This window comes from Bombina bombina, chromosome 4, assembly GCF_027579735.1.
Source record: "Bombina bombina isolate aBomBom1 chromosome 4, aBomBom1.pri, whole genome shotgun sequence".
Taxonomy (NCBI): domain Eukaryota; kingdom Metazoa; phylum Chordata; class Amphibia; order Anura; family Bombinatoridae; genus Bombina; species Bombina bombina.
This window is the reverse complement of record NC_069502.1, coordinates 500,959,688-500,981,469: the sequence shown is the minus strand read 5'-3', so window position 1 is coordinate 500,981,469 and position 21,782 is coordinate 500,959,688. Positions and strand designations below refer to the sequence as shown.

Here is a 21,782-nt window from a genome sequence, read left to right as displayed (position 1 = left end):
ACCTGGGTAGCAGTTTGTCTCCAGATGTTGGTGTTCCTTTGTGCTCAAATGGGGATCCAGCTTTCCTTCTCCTTGGCATATCACCCTCAATCCAATGGGGCTGCGGAACGGTCTAATCAAGCTCTGGAATGGTTCCTCCATTGCTATGTCTCAGATCACCACAATAATTGGTCTGAACTGTTACCTTGGGCAGAGTTTGCTCGTAATAGTGCTATTAATGCTTCCTCCAAGTTATCCCCGTTCATGGCGAATTATGGGTTTCAACCATCCTTGTTGCCTGATTCATTCATGTCTCAAAGTATTCCGGCTTTGGAGGAGCATCTCCGGCAACTCCGTTCCACATGGGTGCAGATTCAGGATTGCCTTCATCGTTCTATGCAGTGCCAAAAGTGATCGTAGGCGTCTGCCCACGCCTTCCGACGAGGTTGGTGAGAGAGTTTGGCTGTCCTCCCGCAACTTGAATCTTTGTGTGCCTTCCAATAAACTGGCTCCCTGTTATGTTGATCCTTTTCGAATACTTCGACGGGTCAATCCTGTGGCCTACGCTCTTGACCTTCCTCCTGCAATGCGCATATCCAATGTTTTTCATGTCTCCCTCTTGAAACCATTGGTTTGTAATTGGTTTACCACTGTGTTGCCTTGTCCCCGTCCTATCTTTGTTGACAACCATGAGGAGTATGAGGTCAGCAGCATTATTGACTCTTGTATGTCCAGGGGCCGCGTACAGTATTTGGTTCACTGGAGGGGCTATGGTCTGGAGGAGCGTTCATGGGTTCCCTCCTCTGATGTTCATGCTCCCGCCCTCCTCCGTGCCTTCCATGCCTGTTTCCCCAATAAGCCTTTTGTCCTCCCGCGGGGGAGGGGTCATTGAGGGGAGGGTACTGTCAGGGTTTTTTTCCTGTTTTGTTTGCCATGTGCTGCTGGCAGCCATTTTACTCACCTCTCTTGCTGAATCTGGTGCATACTGTGTGAAGCTGCTCATTTCCTGCACTTCCTTTTATGGCCATATGGCCAGACTGGTGTACATCATCCGTGTGAGACAGGATGCAGTCTCAGAATTGTGATGTCATCACTTATTATTTAAAGGGCCTCTGTTCAGTATGCTTTGCCCTTGCGTTGTCTCAGACCTGTTTGTGAGAGCTCCTGTGTATTACCTGGCTGTCTGACATCCCTCCTGGTTCCTGATCCCTGGCTTGTTCCTGACTCGGCTGTTCTCCTTGTTCCTGATTCCAACTCGTCTGACTACTTGCTTTGGCTCCTGACTTGGCTCGTCTGACTGCCAGCTCTGGTTTTTATTCCTGGCTTGTTATTTGACTTGTGGACATTTTATTATTTTTTGCTATTAATAAAGGTGTGGGATATTTGGGATATTTGGCAGCATCGAACATAAGCTTTCGCTGCTTTCAGACTCCCATTGATTCCTATGGCATCCGTGGCCTCCAGGGTGGCTGATTGAAAACCAGGTATGTTGCGTCGGAATAGCCGCGAGCGTACCTGTTAACTATTTGATAACTTTTAAAAAGTGTCAAATAGAGCCAAATGTGTATTCGGAACATCTGTAAGGACGTAAGCATCGATCTGTGTCGGTTTGAGACTTGCGGATCTTATGTTACGTCACAGATTTCAACTTTTGCCGGTCTGTAGGCTTTGATAACTAGGTCGAATCAAGCTCTCCAAAATTACGCTGCGTAATTCTAGCATAATTCCTTGCTAAATATCCCCCTATGGAAGTGCACTCTTGTGAGGGCAATGCTTCCCAGCAATGCAAATGCGAGCTCGCCTTCGCATTGTTGTTAACTTGTAATACCAGCACACATTAGCATGCGCTGGTATTACACCGTGGAGCGCAAATATCACTTTACTGAATATATATATATATATATATATATATATATATATATATATATATATACATATGTGTGTATAATAAACTTAACTTTTAGTGTTCTTTTTTCGGAATGCTACTACAAATTTCACAGTTTTACAAACTTCAGGGCATTGTCTCACAGATTTATTGCTAAAGCAAGTCATTTTGTTGTTGAAATATCTAGTTCTGGATTTAATGTAGAGCTACAGTAAGCATGAAATTGATTTCCATTAAAGAAAACTAGATGTGTGTTTTTGATGATTAAGAATTGAATTGTTTTCAACACAGACACTATCATAGATTAATGCAGACATTTTATACTGGTTGATTATTTCATTGTGAGGCATAGACATAGGTTAATTAAATACAAATGTAGAAAATAACCTCAACAGTGACTGTTATTGAACCAACAGAGCAAACTTGGCATTTTGTAAATTCAAGAACATCAGAATACCTATGCAAATATATGTAAAGTTATACAGATATAACAGTGAGCTTAAAGGGATGCAAAAACATATTTGCATCTTTGTTGCATCTAGAATAGGGGATTTTAAAATAAATATTGTGATAAAAAAAAAGTCTAAACACTTAAGTGAAATAATCATAAGTATCTGGTTAGTTAAGTGTAAAGTTATTTGAAAACCTTTAGTGAACTTTTTTCTAATAAAATTGAACACCTTCAAATTTGAAAACTGCTTGTTGCATTATGTTAAAGGTAAACACCAAAATTGTTATTGTTTAAAAAGGTAGATAAAGCCTTAACTACCCATTCCCCAGCTTTGCAATACCAAGATTTTTATATTAATTTACTTTATAACCTTTTAACCACTACATTTCTGCCTGTTTCTAAGCCACTAAAGACAGCCTCTTATCACTTGCTTTTTTATTAGCTTTTCCCAACAGGGAACTGTTAGCCCTTCAGGCTCACCAGAAACAGCAGTTATGAAGCAGCGGTCTAAAGACTGCTGCGCCATAACTTGTCCGCCTGCTCTGAGGCTGCAGACATCAATCTGCCCGATCCTATACGATCGGGCTGATTGACACCCCCTGCTATCGGCCGCGAATCTTCAGGGGGCGGCATTGCACAAGCAGTTCACAAGAACTGCTTGTGCAATGATAAATGCTGACAGTGTATGCTGTCGGCTTTTATCGATATGCGATGGACATGATACGCTACATCGTATCATGTCCGCTCGCACTTTCATAAATTGGCCCCATTGTTTTTCACCTGTCTAAAAACTTTATCCACCGCCACCGACATAATCAAGCTCTTTAATTCCTCCTCCATCCGTGACAATGTATTATGTTGTTTCTCAATTTATTTTTGTAAACATTCCACAGTAAGAGCCATAATATCCATAGAACACTTACTTTTCACAATACTCTTGATTATCCCACATCAATATTGAACATGCACTCATCCGTAGGCCCTGTGGGATATGTTTCACCTGGTGATAATCGGCTAAAGTGGTTGCATGTAAATCATAATCCAATTCTTAGCAAGTTTCTCATATTGTTTAGTGGTAATCTCAGCCGGCGCTGTTTTGAGAAAGCCTCTTGAGCCATGAGCCAATGTGGTAATGTGAGCTGCTTCCAAATCAGTATTCAAACATCCTGGATATGTTATCCTTCTGTTTTTCCTCTATTGTAACATCCAGGTTCCTGTGGTCCCATCTTGTCTAGAAGTGCTTAGGGCCCATGAAAGTCATAATTTGCCCTGCACTACCCTTTACATATTTGCCCTCTCAGCTTAGTCTCTTCTCAGTCGTGTGTATCCTCCATCTATTAGCCCCCTATGCTTTCTTTTCTATTACCCTTTTCCAACAGCTTTACATTATCCCGTCTGCTCTGTGCCCTACATTTCTTCTTTTCATACCATTTTTTCAATTTTTTTAAAAAAATATTCCTCTTTTACCTTCAGTCACTCCTCCCTCCCTGTGTATCCAAAACTCTCTCTCATGTAATGCACAGTAGAAGGATCTTCACTATATACAAATGTTTGCAAAGCATCTTTCTTTGAAAGTTATGTGTTTTTTTCTGTGCCTGTGAACAAGTGCCTATATATAATATTTGGCTATGCACATGCATATACTACTTGTATGTGTGTTCCAAGTGCTGACAACAGCACATGACTCCTGTCACTGACTACAAAAACAGTCATAAGAAGCAGGAAGATTCTGAATGCATAAGCGTATTGCGAAAATGCTTCTAACTGAATCTGCACGAGTGTGCATTTCAGATAATACTTTTAAGTTTCTTTAATATTTAAGGCTACAACTTCTTACAGACACCACAAGAGTACTTATCCGTAGTGGTGCCAACAGGCCTGATAAGAAGTGTCAATATTTATCATGTCACACAGAGGACACTTTTTTATGAAGAAATATGAAACTAAGTTCAGAATATGCAATAGCAAATATCTAGATGCTAATTTCTTTCCTTCAAGGATACTCCATTTCAGGCAATTAGTGCTTACTCTTAAATAGCTCCACGGGAGTGAGCACAATGTTATCTACTTGGCACACATGAACAAACAGTATATGTTATTAGCTATTCACAGACAGACAGTGAGATAAGAGGTGGACTGCAGAGTCTTAGAAATCAGCCTATGAGCTTACCTAGGTTTAAACTAACAAAAAAATACCAAGAGAAAAAGCAAATTTGAGGATAAAAGTAAATTGGAAAGTTGTTTAAAATGACATGCCCTGATCCTCTAGAGAGGCACCTGGTGGAGGAGGAGCAAGACTTTGCTGCTGAGTTCTCTACTCCAGTCCCATAGCACCTGGCGGTAGGATTTTCGCGCCTCCCCACTACCTGGGGCTGCTACCTGGACAGTCTGTGACAACTTCTCCGGGGCCCATGCAGTGGAAATTATATTGCATAGATTAGGTCAAGCATTTACAATGAACAAAGGTATAGAATTGCAGGGGTCTCTAGTGAAAATACAGCGCTGTATATGGTTTTGCTATGTGTGTTTCGCAAATCGCAATTCACCTTGGCTAGAAAAACGTCACTTTGCGTAAGCAATGCTTAATTTGCCTATTCTAAGCAGCATACTAGCATACACTCTTGATATCTTTTAGGTCACTGAGACTTTTTTGATATTTAAAACTGATTATATATGTATTTAGGAGACTTAAAGGTACAGTCAACTCCAAAAATGGTATTGTTTAAAAATAAAGATAATCCCTTTGTTTACCATTCCCCAGTTTTGCATAACCAACACAGTTATATTAATACACTTTTTACCTTTATGATTACCTTGTATCTAAGCTTCTGCAGACTGCCTCCTTATCTCAGATCTTTTGACAGACTTGCATTTCAGGCAATTAGTGCTTACTCTTAAATAGCTCCACGGGAGTGAGCACAATGTTATCTACTTGGCACACATGAACAAACAGTACATGTTATTAGCTATTCACAGACAGACAGTGAGATAAGAGGTGGACTGCAGAGTCTTAGAAATCAGCCTATGAGCTTACCTAGGTTTAAACTAACAAAAAAATACCAAGAGAAAAAGCAAATTTGAGGATAAAAGTAAATTGGAAAGTTGTTTAAAATGACATGCCCTGATCCTCTAGAGAGGCACCTGGTGGAGGAGGAGCAAGGCTTTGCTGCTGAGTTCTCTACTCCAGTCCCATAGCACCTGGCGGTAGGATTTTCGCGCCTCCCCACTACCTGGGGCTGCTACCTGGACAGTCTGTGACAACTTCTCCGGGGCCCATGCAGTGGAAATTCAACCCACTGATAAGCTGCTGAAAAGGACCCATAACCTCCTTTCAGTTATTTCAGCAATTGGAGATATCATTAATAATACCACATATAATTCAACTATTCCTCCCCTGGGATCGTTGCACAAAAAAAGAAGAAAACAAGAGAGAGAGGGGTTTAAATCGCCTGAAACCTCTTTGATCCAGCCTACGTTATTGTGTGCCACTACAAACTGTTCTATCTCAAGTTTTCCTTCCCCTCCGCTCCCGCTACGTGGGAAAAACCTGCACTCGGTGTACTCACCTTGGTCTCTGAGGGAGGAGGGACCGGCGGCTTGCTGGGGGGGTGCCTCTGCTTCCCGGGGACTGTGCTGTGGCCGCGTTGCCCCCTCCCCCACCGGTGCTGCGTGGGGGGAGGTGTTGGGAGTTTCGGCGGAAGGGGGGAGTGCGCTTGGGGCTGGGTCTTGCTGCGGGGGGACTCTTGGCTTTGTTCCCCCCCCCTCTCCCACCGGTGCTGCGCGGAAGGGGGTGAGGGGGACTGTCGCTGCGGATGGAACTGCTGGACACCGGGTTGTCTGGTGGGGGACCTCCTTGGCGCTCTTTTACCGCTCGGAGCTGCTGCAGTCTTGATGGTATCCCTCGCCAGCTAGCTGCACACAGAAGGAAAACCGGGCAGCGGAGGCGAAGGTGAGTCCTTTTTGCTGGGGACACGGCTCTTCAGGTGAAAAGAAGATATTGGGGCCAGATAGAAAGAAATAATCATATCCTACCCCCGCATGAGAATAGGCACATATATTAAAAGGAAGGGAAGACAGGGGAGGAATAACACACCTGAGAAGAACAATACTATCTCTCTGATAGCCTGTACAACCTTGTGCTGGGACATATAGAAGCAAGGGGGAAGGAAAGAGAAAGAGGAAAAACAAAGGGAGAAAAAGCTTTCTTTTGGCATTTTTTCTGGGGGAACATAGAGAAAGGTGAAACAAAGCATCAGTATAACATCCAGGCTATCCCTACCACTCTGAAAGGTTATATTGTTAATCACTGGGATCTTGTGAAAATAAAGTCCTTTCTCTATTTCTGAATCAATAGAGGACTTATATTCTATGTGGACAACTACCCAGAGAACTTTGTTACCCAGCTCTAAGCACGTCTCCAGTACTTGCGGAGGTTAAGAAAAATTTTGCTGCCAGGAAGTTAACTCTTATTTGTAACTAATATATAACTGGCACTTTGAGACAATTTTCATCTGCTTAGCTTTGTTTGTAACATTTTTTATAGAGCCAAAAAGAGAAGTTGCTGAGTAGATTTAAAATTGTAATAATAACTCTTAACATTAGTGGCAGAATTGTAATGGATAAATAAGTGTATAGACTTGCCATTACTGACAACAAAATCCTACACTTTAGAAGAATCATTATTGGTTAGAGATCTAACTAAGTGCTAAAGCCTATAGCACCCAAGCATATTTATCAAGTCTTACAACAAAGTCTCCATCTGTGTGTGAATTGTGTTTATCTTTTGTATATATACTAAAAGCAAAGAGTGATTTTTCTCCTTTTATAATTGTTCATTGAGGGGGTTTGAGATGAACTTTTATAACTGAAGCTCTCTTCTCCACCTTTGCAGATGTGGATTATCTATAAGTCTTAGGAGTATGTGGGGAAAATTGTTAATACTCTGCTTCCATCTGATTTAAATAACTTTTTTTTTTTTTTTTTTTTTTTTTTGTCTTACTCCCCTGATTTTTGTATCAGGATATAACTCCATACTTTTGTATAAAAGGCTCTAACCTTCCACTTTTCACCTGTATAACAACAGACTGGGGAGTGGAAGAAAATTAAAAAGTGAGGAGTTATAATAAGTATTGATTGGGCTGAAACATGTACGCTTGAAAGCTTGTTCAAATTAATAAAGGTATAACTCCCTTCTTAAATCTCTAAGAGTAGAAACACCCAATTTTCAGGGGACGAAGGAGAGTATCTTAAACTTCTGGTTACTCTCTTCCTTGAAATAGAAACTATTTGGTCTGGTATAAAATTAAGACTGCTTGCTAACCTTAACAGAGGGTTAGTACCAACATAACTTAAATACTGGAAAGAAGCATAGCTTGGAGCTGGGGGAGTTGGAGAGGAATATTCACCATGTGCTGCAATAAGATTTATTCTTTACTGCTCACTATAAACCTATACTTTCTATACGGTTCACATAAGTATAAGCTATAGCTAATTTACCTGTTCACTCACTATAAATCAGATTACTAACTGGCCTTGAGCCCCTTGCACTTTTTGGGTTCTTGGAACCCCTAGACACCAGTCCTTCACCTTCCTACCACTGGCACAACCTCACTTTCCTTCAAATAACTAACCTTACCACTACATAACTCACTTTAAATTTTGTTCCCCTTTTTTTTTTTCTTTTCTTTTTTTTTTTTTTGTGTGTGGCACTTTACCTTCACTCATATTCACGTGGTACATGGATAAATTCCTTTCTAACTCTCCTAAAATCCCTTCCCCAAATATGACAGGAAGGCATAGAGACAGGAAACTCAAGAATACACTGGACCCAGTTGCTGAACATCAAATAAATCCCATTAATGTGGCAGCAATACCAGAAAATCTTAATATGCAGACACTAGTGACCAGTATTGCGGAGGCACTTGCCCCTAAATTTGAACTACTTAAATTTGAAATCAAGCAAGATATCTCCTCTTTAACTCAAGAGGTGAGGCAGTTCTCGAACAGACTGCAGGAAGTAGAGCAGAGGGTCTCGGACCTAGAAGATCAAGCAATTACACATAGCACCAAAATTGAGACCTCAACTAAAAGGTTACAAAAAATGATGGATAGGTTAGAGGACCTTGAAAACAGGTCTAGACTGAATAATTTAAGAATAATTGGTCTCCCTGAAAGTAAACAATTTGAAAACCTTGAAACTTTTATATCCGACACACTCACAAAAGCTCTAAAAATCCCTCCCACACATCCACCGATTATAGTTGAAAGAGCCCACAGAATAGGTGCCCCTCGCACAGACAGTAACAATAGCAGTAGACCCCGACCTGTAACTGCAAGACTACTTAATTATAAGGATAAAGACTTACTACTGCAGTATTTTCGAAAAAAACAACCAATCATGAAAGAGGACAATAGAATCCTGATCTTTCAAGACTTTTCGGCAGATACAGCCTTAAAGAGAAGAGAGTTGGCCCCGATTTGCTCTAAATTCATCCAACAAGGGTACAGGGCGGCCCTGATTTATTCCTCAAAACTGAAAGTGGTATTAAAGGGGACAACACATATTATTGAGGATGGCCAAATTGCTGAAAATCTTTTTAAGACCCTAGATACATAAACATAATGGACAACTTAGGCCTGATTGTTATCTCTATGTGGGTTTATTTTCTAGTTTGTTTTTTTCCTAACACCTCTGAAGGCAGGTGTATGGCGACGGCAGCTATAAGATTGGGGAATTGGAATCCCCCTTTCCCTTTTTTTTTTTGTCCCGCCCGATTCTCTCCCCCCCCTGCTCCCCCAACCTTCTCTATCCCCCTCTCAGATCTTAGAGAAACATGACGCATAAATTTGATAATTTTAAAATGGTATCCTGGAACGTAGGGGGAATTTCTTCCCCCATTAAACGTAAGGCAATTCTATCACACTTACGGAAAGCCCAGACTGATATTGGTCTAATACAGGAAACTCATCTAAATTTAGAGGAGTCACTAAAATTAAAATCATCCTGGGTAAAAGAAGTTCTTGTGGCTCCGAGTGTAGGGAAGAAAAGGGGGGGTCGCAATACTTATCGGTAAAAGAGTTCATGTGGAGATACTACACTCTGAGGCCGACCCCGGGGGGAGGTATGTCGTGGTTAAATTGAAAATAGGTCAGATAAAATATACAATTTGTAATGTCTATGGCCCGAATAAAATTGATCCTGAGTTTTGGGATTTACTACAAGCCAAGCTCCTTTTTAGCACTGAAGGCCACCTAATTCTGGGGAGGGATTTTAATATGGCCCCACAATGTCCCATAGACAGACTCAGAAGAGACACTAAGCTCTTGAAACAAAAGAAGGATAACCTTGATTTTAAAGTGATTAATAAAATTAAACAGATCCTTTCTCTACGAGACATCTGGAGATACCAGAATCCTGATACCCAAGATTTTACATGTCTATCTAAGGCTCATAAAACTCTATCTAGGATTGACCTGTTTTTAATCGACGATCGTCTAAGTTCCACAATGGTAAAATCCGAGATAATGCCAATTTTTCTGTCGGATAATGGGCCTATTTCTCTTGAATTTAACTTTGTCCAATCGAGATCAAAGACCTTGTGATTCTTTTTTCCTTATTACTTCTCCACTGATTTGAAGTTCAAAGAGTGGCTCAGGAATAAATTCAAGGAATATGCTCAATTTAATAATAACTATGTGGAACGTACAGATATCTTCTGGGAAACTGCTAAAGCAGTCCTCAGAGGGGAAATTACTGCATATTCCGCTATTCAAAATAAGAGAAGGAAGGCTAGAGAGAAGGAAGTCTGTAATTCACTGATCAATTCTTATAATCTTTATTTACTTGAAAGAATTCCTCTAAATTGGGCAAGATATATCCGAGCCAAAGCCGCGAGAGATACCTTTTATCTAACTCAGGAAACTCACAGCGAGCTTAGATTGCAAGCCAAATTGCATAGATTTGGCAATAAGTCCGGTAAAATGTTAGCCAAATTAATTAAGAACGAGAATAAAAAACCCAATATTGACAAAATCCAGCATAATGGGAAGTATCTATCTAAGTCTGAAGAAATCTCAACTACGTTCCATCAATACTTTCAACAACTTTACACTGGTAAGGAGTTTGACTTAGACAAAGCGACTGAATTTTGTAATTTTGTAAGAAATTGCCAGACTTAATGCCCCTATTACAAGGGAAGAAATTGAAAAAATAATCACCAAACTCTCTCTTAATAAGGCGGCTGGAACGGATGGATTGCCCAATGAGTTCTATAAAATCTTATCATCAGAGATAGTTCCTTACTTGGGCAATTTGTATAATGATATCTTTATTCACCATAAGCAGCCTACATCTTCTTTTGCATCTTCATTCACTACTTTGATCTTAAAAGAGGGGAAGGACCCTACACACAAAGAGTCTTACAGACCAATTGCACTGTTAAATTCAGACTATAAAATCCTTTCCTCTATCTTAGCTACAAGGCCTCAGTCTATCTTATCCATAGTAATCCATCCGGACCAAGCTGGCTTTCTTAATAATCGCAATTCTTCAGCAAAAATTAGGGAATTACTTTTCACTATGGAATATATTCAGGGAATGTCCGTACAGGGGGCGGGGAGGGAGGACTCCTCGGACCTGGCCATTTTGTCAACAGATGCGGAAAAAGCTTTTGATTTAGTAATCCACAAACATCTGATTTTCTCCTTAACAAGGTTTGGGATTGAGGGCAATCTCCCTAAATTTGTGGAGAATCTATATAATCATTCTTCTACAAGCCTGATTATTAACAATGGCATCTCCCCCCCCAATTGCACTGAATAGGGGCACTCGCCAGGGCTGTCCTCTTTCCCCGCTCCTTTTCGATTTAGCTATAGAACCTTTAGCAATTAGGATTAGGAGCTCGCTGGAGGGTATAAAAATCCGAAGTCATGAAATGAAAATCGGATTATACGCAGACGACCTACTTGTATACCTCTCTAACACAGCACAAAATATCCCAAAGTTCTTGCAGATCACTGATCACTTTGGCGCATTTTCAGGATACAAAGTAAATGCTACAAAATCTGAACTAATTTGGCTCAGGAAAAACACGAGCAGTAATGCAGATTTACCTTTTAGAGTGGTAACAGAATCAATGAAATACTTAGGAATCAAAATTCCAATCAATTTAAGAGATTTTTATAAAGTAAATATAACCCCAATGTTAACATTTATCAAAGAAAGGCTCAAGGCTTGGCAAAATTTACCACTTTCAATTTCTGGTCGCTCAGCCTTATTTAAAATGGTACTCCTCCCAAAGCTGCTCTACATTTTACAGAACATCCCACTAATCCTATTTGAAAAAGATATACGGTCATTGAACTCATCAATTGGGCAATTTATCTGGCAGGGGAAAAGATCTAAGATAGCCCTCTCTAAACTAACAGCACCAAGAGAATTGGGAGGATTGGCATTGCCAAATGTAAGATCCTATAATCTTTGTTTCCTAGCCCGCATAGTAGCGGACTGGTTTTCTTTTAAGAACTATGTTCTAAACAACGATCTTGAACTTAACATATGCGAACCGTATTTACCAATAGCTCTGGCACACTTGGATCCTAGAGATCTCCCAATAAGTATTAAAGAACTCAAATTTATCCTGAATCCGTTTAAAGCATGGTCCAAACTAACCAAATCTCTGTCAATATGCTCTATAGCATCAAAATACCTTCCCCTAACCAGAAATCCGAATTTTCAACCAGGCTTGGACTCAGCTGTTTTTAATAGATGGCATAGCAATGGTTTGGATAGAGTTATCTACTTAATTGACCAGGATAAAAAGTGTGTCAAATCTTTTGAAGAGTTGAGGAATGAATTCAATTTGCTAAACAAAGATTTTTTTATGCGTACCTACAGATAAGACACTATATTGTAGATCTCACACATAAGATTGGTTGGAGCTGGACTTTGGGTAAGTTAGAAACTTGGTTAACAATAACGAAAAACTGCTCTATGTCCATTGCTCCGTGTTATTATATGCTGAGCAGGGGCGCCCCTATTATGGAGAATCTGGCCCTGACTTGGAATACTTTATTTCCACATAATAACATTGAACCCAAAACCATTCAACTTTCATTGAACAAAGTAATAAAAACGACTCTTTCCTCCAATTGGCGAGATGCTCATTTGAAACTTTTGCATAGGGCATACTTTAGCCCGGAAAGGGGCCTCAGAGTCCGAAATCAGGAATTTAATAAATGCCCCAAATGTTCTTATTTAGCCGCTGATTTAATTCATATGTTTTGGCATTGCCCTAGACTGAGAAATTTATGGAGCAAGTTGGAATACTGCCTTAAGAATAAACTTAAAATTGAGCTAATAGCTTTCTCATTGTTCCAGATCATATTTTGTCTAAAACCTGAAGATGGATGCCAGCTTAATGAGAAATTAGTTAATTTAGCTATCTTAGCTACCAGATATCTGGTATGCAAGAAATGGAAATCGAGGTCGATACCAACCATCTCCGAAATCAGGAATCACCTAAAGAAACAATGTGTTTTAGAACAGAAAAATACTAATATAGATAACGAACTCGATGTAAAGAAATTCTTTGATAAGTGGGCACCATTCATTAAGATTTTCCCTGAGAGAGAAATCGATTATTTGATCTATCCATTTAAGAATTCGGAGATAATTCTATTGGGTATTTGGTGATCCAGTGAGGGTTAGAGAGAACCGGGATCTCCCCCTTCCTCCACTTTTTCCTTTCCCTTCCCTACCTTCCCCCCCCCTCCCTTTTTTTTCCCTTTTTTTTTCTCTTTCTTTTTGTCTCATATTAAAAAAAAAAAAAAATTCCAACAATGAGTAATGAGTAGATAGACAGATAGTTCAGTTCAACCGATTATGTATATGACGGGTAATATACATTTCATGTCTGACTGATATTGTTTTCTTTCTTTTTTATTCTTTTTCTTATTTTGTGTCTATGAACTGTAATATTTCATTTTTCTTGTTATCATGGAACTTGTATTCATTGCTGGTTATAAATAAATGATGATAATAAAAAAATAAAATAAAAATTACATGCCCTATCCGAATCATAAACATTTAAACTTTCTGACTCTTTAATACAAATGCCAATTATTTTCAGAATTGTATATCCAATAAGTCATGCATCATATCAGCACACAATCCTATGTAAGTGGGAGAAATGTTTAAGTTCTATATGTTCAGCTTTAGTAATGTTGAACAAGCGTATAAAGGCAGACGTTTTCTGACTTTAGCATACATAAGTCAAAGATCAAACATCATCTTCAGCAAAGGGTTTTGTCATCAAGGGTACTGATATATTTTACTAATCATATCATACTATAAATAAAAACATGTTCAAACGTATAATCTATGTTGATTGTACTTGCACCAAATACTGTCTCTTGATGAGTTAGTGTACAAAACTTCACAGGCCTTTTGCTTTGATACAGGGCCGGCTCAAGATATTAGGCTGCCTGGGTCCAAGAATGCAGTGACGCCGCATATCAGTAGTAGCATTACTGATTAGCATATCAACCTACTAGCCTGGTCGCTGACCTTACTAAGCCTGCCCGCCTGCCTGCAACCAATGCTTATGCACATTTGTGAATAAGTGAAAAGGAAGATAGGGAAAAGAAGCACTTGTGCCACTTTAAATGTCCTCCCTGATTGGTTCTGTGTCTCTGTGCATGATACGATTATGCTGCTGGGAGCCTGAGACTTTCCCCATAGAGACACAGGACAAGAGGGGTCTGGGTCTGACAGTGACTGACTCAGTCACTGAAGAGCTCCCTCTGGTCTAGTGCTTCCTGGGTCCATTGGACCCACTTGGTCCCATGGTTAAGCTGGCATTGCTTAGTAGTCACTTATAGGTCCTGTAGTAGATGAGGTTAAAACTTCAGAATGTTAAAGAGATGATCAGTAATCATTTTAAGGGACATAACATGTGAAAAGAAAATGCTGTGTCATGTTTAAGAATATTTTATTATTACACTATTGCTTGCATATAACCCTTGAAACAAGGAGTTAAACATATAGTGAAAGTAAGCTTAACAGCAGCAGTGCACTACTGGTAGCTGAAAGCTTATGCTATTTGGTACATGAAGCCCATCGGGTAAGCTCCTTACAATAGGCAAATGTGTGCATTGCTGATCATGAGCCTACCTAGGTATGCTTTTCAACAATCATACCAAAAGGATAAAAAACGCAGTTTAATTTTGAATTTAATGTCTCTTTAATCCTAAAGGTTAGTCATATTTATTTGTAATTATTTAGTTTATGTCAGGTTGGATTACATTTAAATCAAATTGTTTTAAATCACAATTTAAATCGCTAGTCAGTAAGACCCAATTTAAATCATGTTTTTCTACATTAAGGTTTCAGTTTTTGAAGAATAACTTTTCAGATAATTTTTTCCAGTTATATTTGAAATTACTGATTTAGTTATATACCATAAGAAATACATAGATAATTATGAAATTAGATAATTGTGAAATTATTAGGAGGTGAAATATCTCCAATCATTCATATTTGATCAACTTTTCAGCTGTACTTTATTGGAAAGAGAAAAATCATCATTACCTTAATAATATCAGGCTAAATAGTTTTATTTAACTAAAGAAAAATAAGCATTACCTTAATAATAATAATAACAATTAAATAGTTTTATTTAACTAAAGAACAATAAGCATTACCTTAATAATAATAACAATTAAATAGTTTTATTTAACTAAAACAATAACATTATAGGTTTTACTTTTATTTTTAATGCTTGCCTCTCCCTTCTCACATATAGGTCCTTGTGCAGATCTATTTGTCTTCAGCCAACCTTTTATTCATTTAGCTTCTTGAAGCTTAGTAAGGGATTGATTCTGTGTGCATAGAATTGCAGGGAAACAATCGGCTAGATTACGAGTTTTTGTCGGTAATGGTGTGCGGTGCTAACGCTCCTTTTTTCTCACTGCTCACTTAGAGGGACATTAAACACTAAATACATCCTAGATAGATTGATGCATTCAAAGAAAAGATTAGTCCATGACTAACATGTAGATGTGTTTTTTAAAGTTTCATTAGTTGTTTAAAAAGTGACAAAATAAGTGTAAAGTTTTAGTGTCTATAAAACACTGGGAGCTGCCATGTTGTAACTTGTGTTACCTTCTCTGCTGTGGCCAATTAGGGTCAGTTATAAATAGGTCACTAGAGTGTGCAGCCAATGGTTGTGCTCGATTTAACAGTGTTCTGCACTTCCATTTCTAACAGGAACTGAAAAGTTCACAATTTCAGAATGGAATTACAGGCAAAGAGGACAAAATAAATAATGAAAGTATATTGCAGAGTTGTTTTATTATATACAATTTATCATTTTATATTACCATCTCAAAGTGTTTAATGTCCCTTTAAGACAACGCTGGTATTACGAGTTTTCTGCAAGCCGGCGTTAGCCTCAGAAAAGTGAACGTTGAGCAAAATTTAGCTCCATATCTCACTGTAATACCAGCGTTGCTTACGGTAGCGGTAAGCTGGCTGAACGTGCTTGTGCACGATTTCCCCATAGGAAACAATGGGGCTGAGCTGGCTGAAAAAAAACCTAACACCTGCAAAAAAGCAGCGTTCAGCTGCTAACGCAGCCCCATTGTTTCCTATGGGGAAATAAAAGTTATGTCTACACCTAACACCCTAACATGAACCCTGAGTCTAAACAACCCTAATCTTACACTTATTAACCCCTAATCTGCCGTCCCCGACATCGTAGCCACCTGCAAAATATTATTAACCCCTAATCTGCCGCTCCGGACACCGCCACCACCTACATTATACTAATGAACCCCTAATCTTCTGCCCCAAACATCACAAACCCTACATTATATTTATTAACCCCTACGCTGCCGCCCCCAACATCGCCGCAACTGTATTACATTTATTAACCCCTAATCTGCTGCCGCCGCCAACGTCACCGCCACTATAATAAATTTATTAACCCCTAAACCTAACCCTAACCCCCCCTAACTTAAATATAATTTAAATACATCTAAATAAATTATTCCTATTTAAAACTAAATACTTACCTGTAAAATAAACCCTAAGATAGCTAAAATATAACTAATAATTACATTGTAGCTATCTCAGGATTTATTTTTATTTTACAGACAAGTTTGTATTTATTTTAACTAGGTACAATAGTTATGTTTAGACCTGTACCTGTCAGACTTGTAATACCAGCGGGCGTTAAAAAGCAGAATTGGGACCTCTCAATGCTGCTTTTTAAGGCTAACGCAAGACTTGGAATCTAGGCGAATGAGATTGAAGTAACAGTCAACTCAATGTTAAACTTTAGTGATAAAGCATGCAACTGTAAACAGCTTTCCATTGTACAGCTATTATTCTATTATTCATTTTGTTTTGTTATCTTTGAGCAGCAATTTACTACTGGGAGCTAGCTACTGGTTGGTGGCTGCACAAATATGCCTCTTGTCATTGGCTTACCCTATGTGTTTTTTTAGCTCCCAGTAGTGCAATACTGCTCCTTTAACAAAGGATACCAAGAGAATGATGCAAATTTGATAACAGAAGTAAATCTGAAAGCTGTTTAAAATGGTATGCTCTATCTGAATCTTAAAAGAAAAGTGTTGGGTTTATGTCCCTTTATGGTCTATTTCTCAACATTGTATGTTTATTTTATAACATGTTTGCTTTAATGAAGAGGCAAGTTATTTCTGCAGATAAAAATTCACAGTTTTGAGAACTACAAAACAAAGAATATGTGATAATAGACAGAAAAAAATGTCAAAAATGACCTTAAAGAAACTTTTTTAGGAAAGCATGAGATTGTGAGTGGATTCATAGAATTAATTTGCCCAAAAAATTAAACATTACAGCCATGAAAATACATCCTCATGCTACATAATTAAAAATCAATTCTTATTTTAGGATGAATAACCTTTGAATTATAATGTATCTTAAATATAAACTATCTCTGGATAGATCTTTCTTGAAAATCATTTAATTAAAAAAACAAAACTATTAAAATCTAATTTAAATGAAAAAAAATCAGATTTAAAAAAATAACATAAAATAATTGATCCTTATCCACCCTGGTTTATGTACTCACTTTTCTGTGTTGAAGAGACATGTGACACTCTGCTTATATTTTTGATATTGTTCCCACTCTCGTAAAGCATGTTCTGTCACAAGTTCATTTGTGGGGACTCTGTTAATACCCAGTTTTTCAGCAAAGGCATTGGCACCGGCACCTGTCAGCATACAGTGTGGGGTCTAAAATCAAACAAATATATTGATTGTTTTATTGAAAACAAAACCGTGTTACTTAGCTTTTATTTTCTACTGATCCCCATTTAGTACATAAGCTTTCATAGTAACAGACATCAACTACAATAGATCTATTCACCCTTATAAAATTGCAGGTTTCATATGGGTATGTAGACATTTTGGGACCGTTTTAACAATGTGTGTCCGACATGATACTCTGTAGCCTATCATGTCCGACAGACATCGCTGAATGCCGACATCTGAACTGCTTGTGGAATGCCACCACCTGCAGATTGGCCGCTAGCAGGGGGTGTCAATCAAACCGATTGTATCTGATTGGGTTGATTTCTGTCCGCCGCTCAGAGCAGGCAGACCAGTTAAGGAGCAGCGGTCTTAAGACTGTTGCTTCATTATTGCTGTTTCGGGCGAGCCATTCAGCCCCTGATATATTGGCCACATTATATCAACTGTATCTCTATATCAATCTATATTCTTATGTTGGATCTCTATATTAATGATTGTAGTTACAGAGCTCTTGGAAGTACATTGGCATGTAATAATAATGAAATGATAAACACATACAGTGGGGAAAAAAAGTATTTAGTCAGCCACCAATTGTGCAAGTTCTCCCACTTAAGAAGATGAGAGAGGCCTGTAATTTTCATCATATGTATACCTCAACAATGAGAGACAACATGTGGAAATAAAGCCAGACAATCACATTGTCTGATTTGGAAAGAATTTATTTGCAAATTATGGTGGAAAATAAGTATTTGGTCACCTTCAAACAAGCAATATTTCTGACTCTCACAGACCTGTATTTTCTTCTTTAAGAGGCTCCTCTGTCCTACACTCATTACCAGTATTAATGGCACCTGTTTTAACTTGTTATCAGTATAAAAGACACCTGTCCACAACCTCAAACAGTTACACTCCAAACTCCACTATGGTGAAGACCAAAGAGCTGTCGAAGGACACCAGAAACAAAATTGTAGACCTGCATCAGGCTGGGAAGACTGAATCTGCAATAAGCAAGCAGCTTGGTGTGAAGAAATCAACTGTGGGAGCAATAATTAGAAAATGGAAGACATACAAGACCACTGATAATCTCCCTCGATCTGGGGCTCCATGCAAGATCTCACCCCGTGGGGTCAAAATGATCACAAGAACGGTGAGCAAACATCCCAGAACCACACTGGGGGACCTAGTGAATGACCTGCAGAGAGCTGTAGCAATGTAACAAAGGCTACCATCAGTAACAAACTGCACTGCCAGGGACTCAGATCCTGCAGTGCCAGACGTGTCCCCCTGCTTAAGCCAGTACATGTCCGGGCCCGTCTGAAGTATGCTAGAGAGCATTTGGATGATCTAGAAGCGGATTGGGAGAATATCATATGGTCAGATGAAACCAAAGTAGAACTGTTTGGTAGAAACACAACTTGTCTTGTTTGGAGGTGAGAGAACACCATACCTACTATGAAGCATGGAGGTGGCAACATCATGCTTTGGGGCTGTTTCTCTGCAAAGGGAACAGGAAGACTGATCCGTGTACATAAAAGAATGAATGGGGCCATGTATTGTGAGATTTTGAGTGCAAACCTCCTTCCATCAGCAAGGGCATTGAAGATGAAATGTGGCTGGTCTTTCAGCATGACAATGATTCCAAACACACCGCCCGGGCAACAAAGGAGTGGCTTCGTAAGAAGCATTTCAAGGTCCTGGAGTGGCCTAGCCAGTCTCCAGATCTCAACCCCATAGAAAACCTTTGAAGGGAGTTGAAAGTCTGTGTTGCCCAGCGACAGCCCCAAAACATCACTGCTCTAGAGGAGATCTGCATGCAGGAATGGGCCAACATACCAGCAACAGTGTGTGACAACCTTGTGAAGACTTACAGAAAACGTTTGACCTCTGTAATTGCCAACAAAGGATATATAACAAAGTATTTAGATGAACTTTTGATATTGACCAAATACTTATTTTCCACCATAATTTGCAAATAAATTCTTTCCAAATCAGACAATGTGATTGTATGAATTTGTTTCCACATTTTGTCTCTCATAGTTGAGGTATACCTATGATGAAAATTACAGGCCTCTCTCATCTTCTTAAGTGGGAGAACTTGCAAAATTGATGGCTGACTAAATACTTTTTTTCCCCACTGTATATAGAAAAAAGCTGAATACATTAAAAAACCTTGAAGTAATAGTGTCAATAATTTCTAAGGAATAGTTAATTGAATTTCTTAAGGAGTAAAATTAACATTGTATTTTAAATAACACAATTTTTTTATGTTAATCTTTTGCAACTGTTTCTGAAGTGTGTAATATTGTTTATTTAAAATGCTGGGTAAAAATATTATTTATTTAAAATGCTGGGTAAAAATATTCTAAACATTTACCATCTAGTCCAACACAAATGTGGTAAAAACCCTTTCCTAAGGCTTAGCTTCCATTCAAAAGCTGAATACATTAAAAAACCTTGAAGTAATAGTGTCAATAATTTCTAACGAATAATCAACTGAATTTCTTAAGAAGTAAAATTAAAGAGACACTGAACCCAATTTTTTTATTTTGTGATTCAGAAAGAGCATGCAATTTTAAGCAACTTTCTAATTTACTCCTATTATATTTTTTTCTTCATTCTCCTGCTATCTTTATTTGAAAAAGAAGGCATCTAAGCAATTTTTTTGGTTCAGACCCTGGACAGCACTTGTTTATTGGTGGGTGAATTTATCCACCAATCAGCAAGAACAACCAAGGTTGTTCACCAAAAATGGGCCGGCATCTAAACTTACATTCTTGCATTTCAAATAAAGATACCAAGAGAATGAAGAAAATATGATTATATGAGTAAATTAGAAAGTTGCTTAAAATTGCATGCTCTATCTGAATCACAAAAGAAATTTTTGGGGTTCAGTGTCCCTTTAACATTGTATTTTAAATAACATATTTTTTTATGTTAATCTTTTGCAACTGTTTCTCAAGTGTGTAATATTGTTTATTTAAAATGCTGGGTAAAAATATTCTAAACATTCACCATCTAGTCCAGCACAAATGTGGTAAAAACCCTTTCCTAAGGCCTAGCTTCCATTCAAATAGTAAATTATGAAAAATGGTGATAAAAACATTTATCTGAATTAAAGTTTACAGAGACTTTTTGGGTTACCATTAGTTTTCAAACTTTACCACCTTAATGGAAACCAGGCCTTGGTTGGTGTAGTATGAGTTTTCTTTTAAAATAGACATGTATGACTAATATGCTTCTTGCAGTAATGACAATTGTATTGATCAAATAAAAGACAAATCCTTTATTTTGTGAAGATGTTTATTATACCCAACTTGCTTACCAAGTTTATAACCATGCAGAATGCTTAGAGCATAATACTGCACCCATTTCACACATAGAATAAATAGAGGGATGGTGCAGAAAGAACCCAATATTGTAGTAATGTAGAATATCAGAAAAATAATATAGCTGATCACTTTAGGGCAATGCCTTACAAAAGGCCCTTTTAAGAAATATTGGTCATTTTTTTTTATTTTGGAGGGGCTTTTTTATTTTTAAAGGGGTATTAGTTTAGGTTTACATTTTTTTATTTTGGATAATTACATTTATTTTTTTCTGTAATTTTAGATTTTTTTTTTTTTTTTTTTTTGTATTTTTACATCATTTAAAAAAAATTGAATGCCCTCTGGGCAGGCTTATCGCCTAGTTTACTTTTAATATCAAATTCTCTTGGCATCCTTTGATAAAGGAGCAGCAATACACTATTGGGAGCCAACGTATTGGGTGAGCCAATGACAAGGTATAATGTGCAGCTACCAATCAGCAGCTAGCTCATAGTAGTGAATTGCTTCTACTGAGCATACCTTGGTATGCTTTAAGACACAGATACCAAGAGAATGAAGCAAATTAGATAAAAGAAGTAAATTTGAAAGCTGTTTAAAATTGTATGCTTTATCTGAATCATGGACATTTACTTTTTACTGTTCTGTCCCTGTATGTAAACTATGTGTAAACCACCTTTATGTTAGATGATCTACAAGGCAGAGGGGTTACTAGGCTTACCTGCTAAACGAAATACATAGGAAACAGCTGAGAGTTATGGTGAGCAATATGAGGCAACAAGAAAAGACTTGTAAACAGGAAATAATGATAAAGGAAGAGCGATATGGGCCTTTAGAAGAATAAGA

General features: G+C 38.2%; 1 protein-coding gene across 1 annotated transcript in view; it reads right to left on the bottom strand.

The window, feature by feature from the left end:
• The window catches only part of LOC128656489 (isoaspartyl peptidase/L-asparaginase), a 157,590-nt gene that overhangs the window by 109,961 nt on the left and 25,847 nt on the right, over positions 1-21,782 (bottom strand). Inside the window, exon 5 of the mRNA XM_053710407.1 lies at positions 17,432-17,595. Coding sequence (XP_053566382.1) covers positions 17,432-17,595 — 164 coding nt within the window. The remainder of the gene's footprint in view (positions 1-17,431; positions 17,596-21,782) is intronic.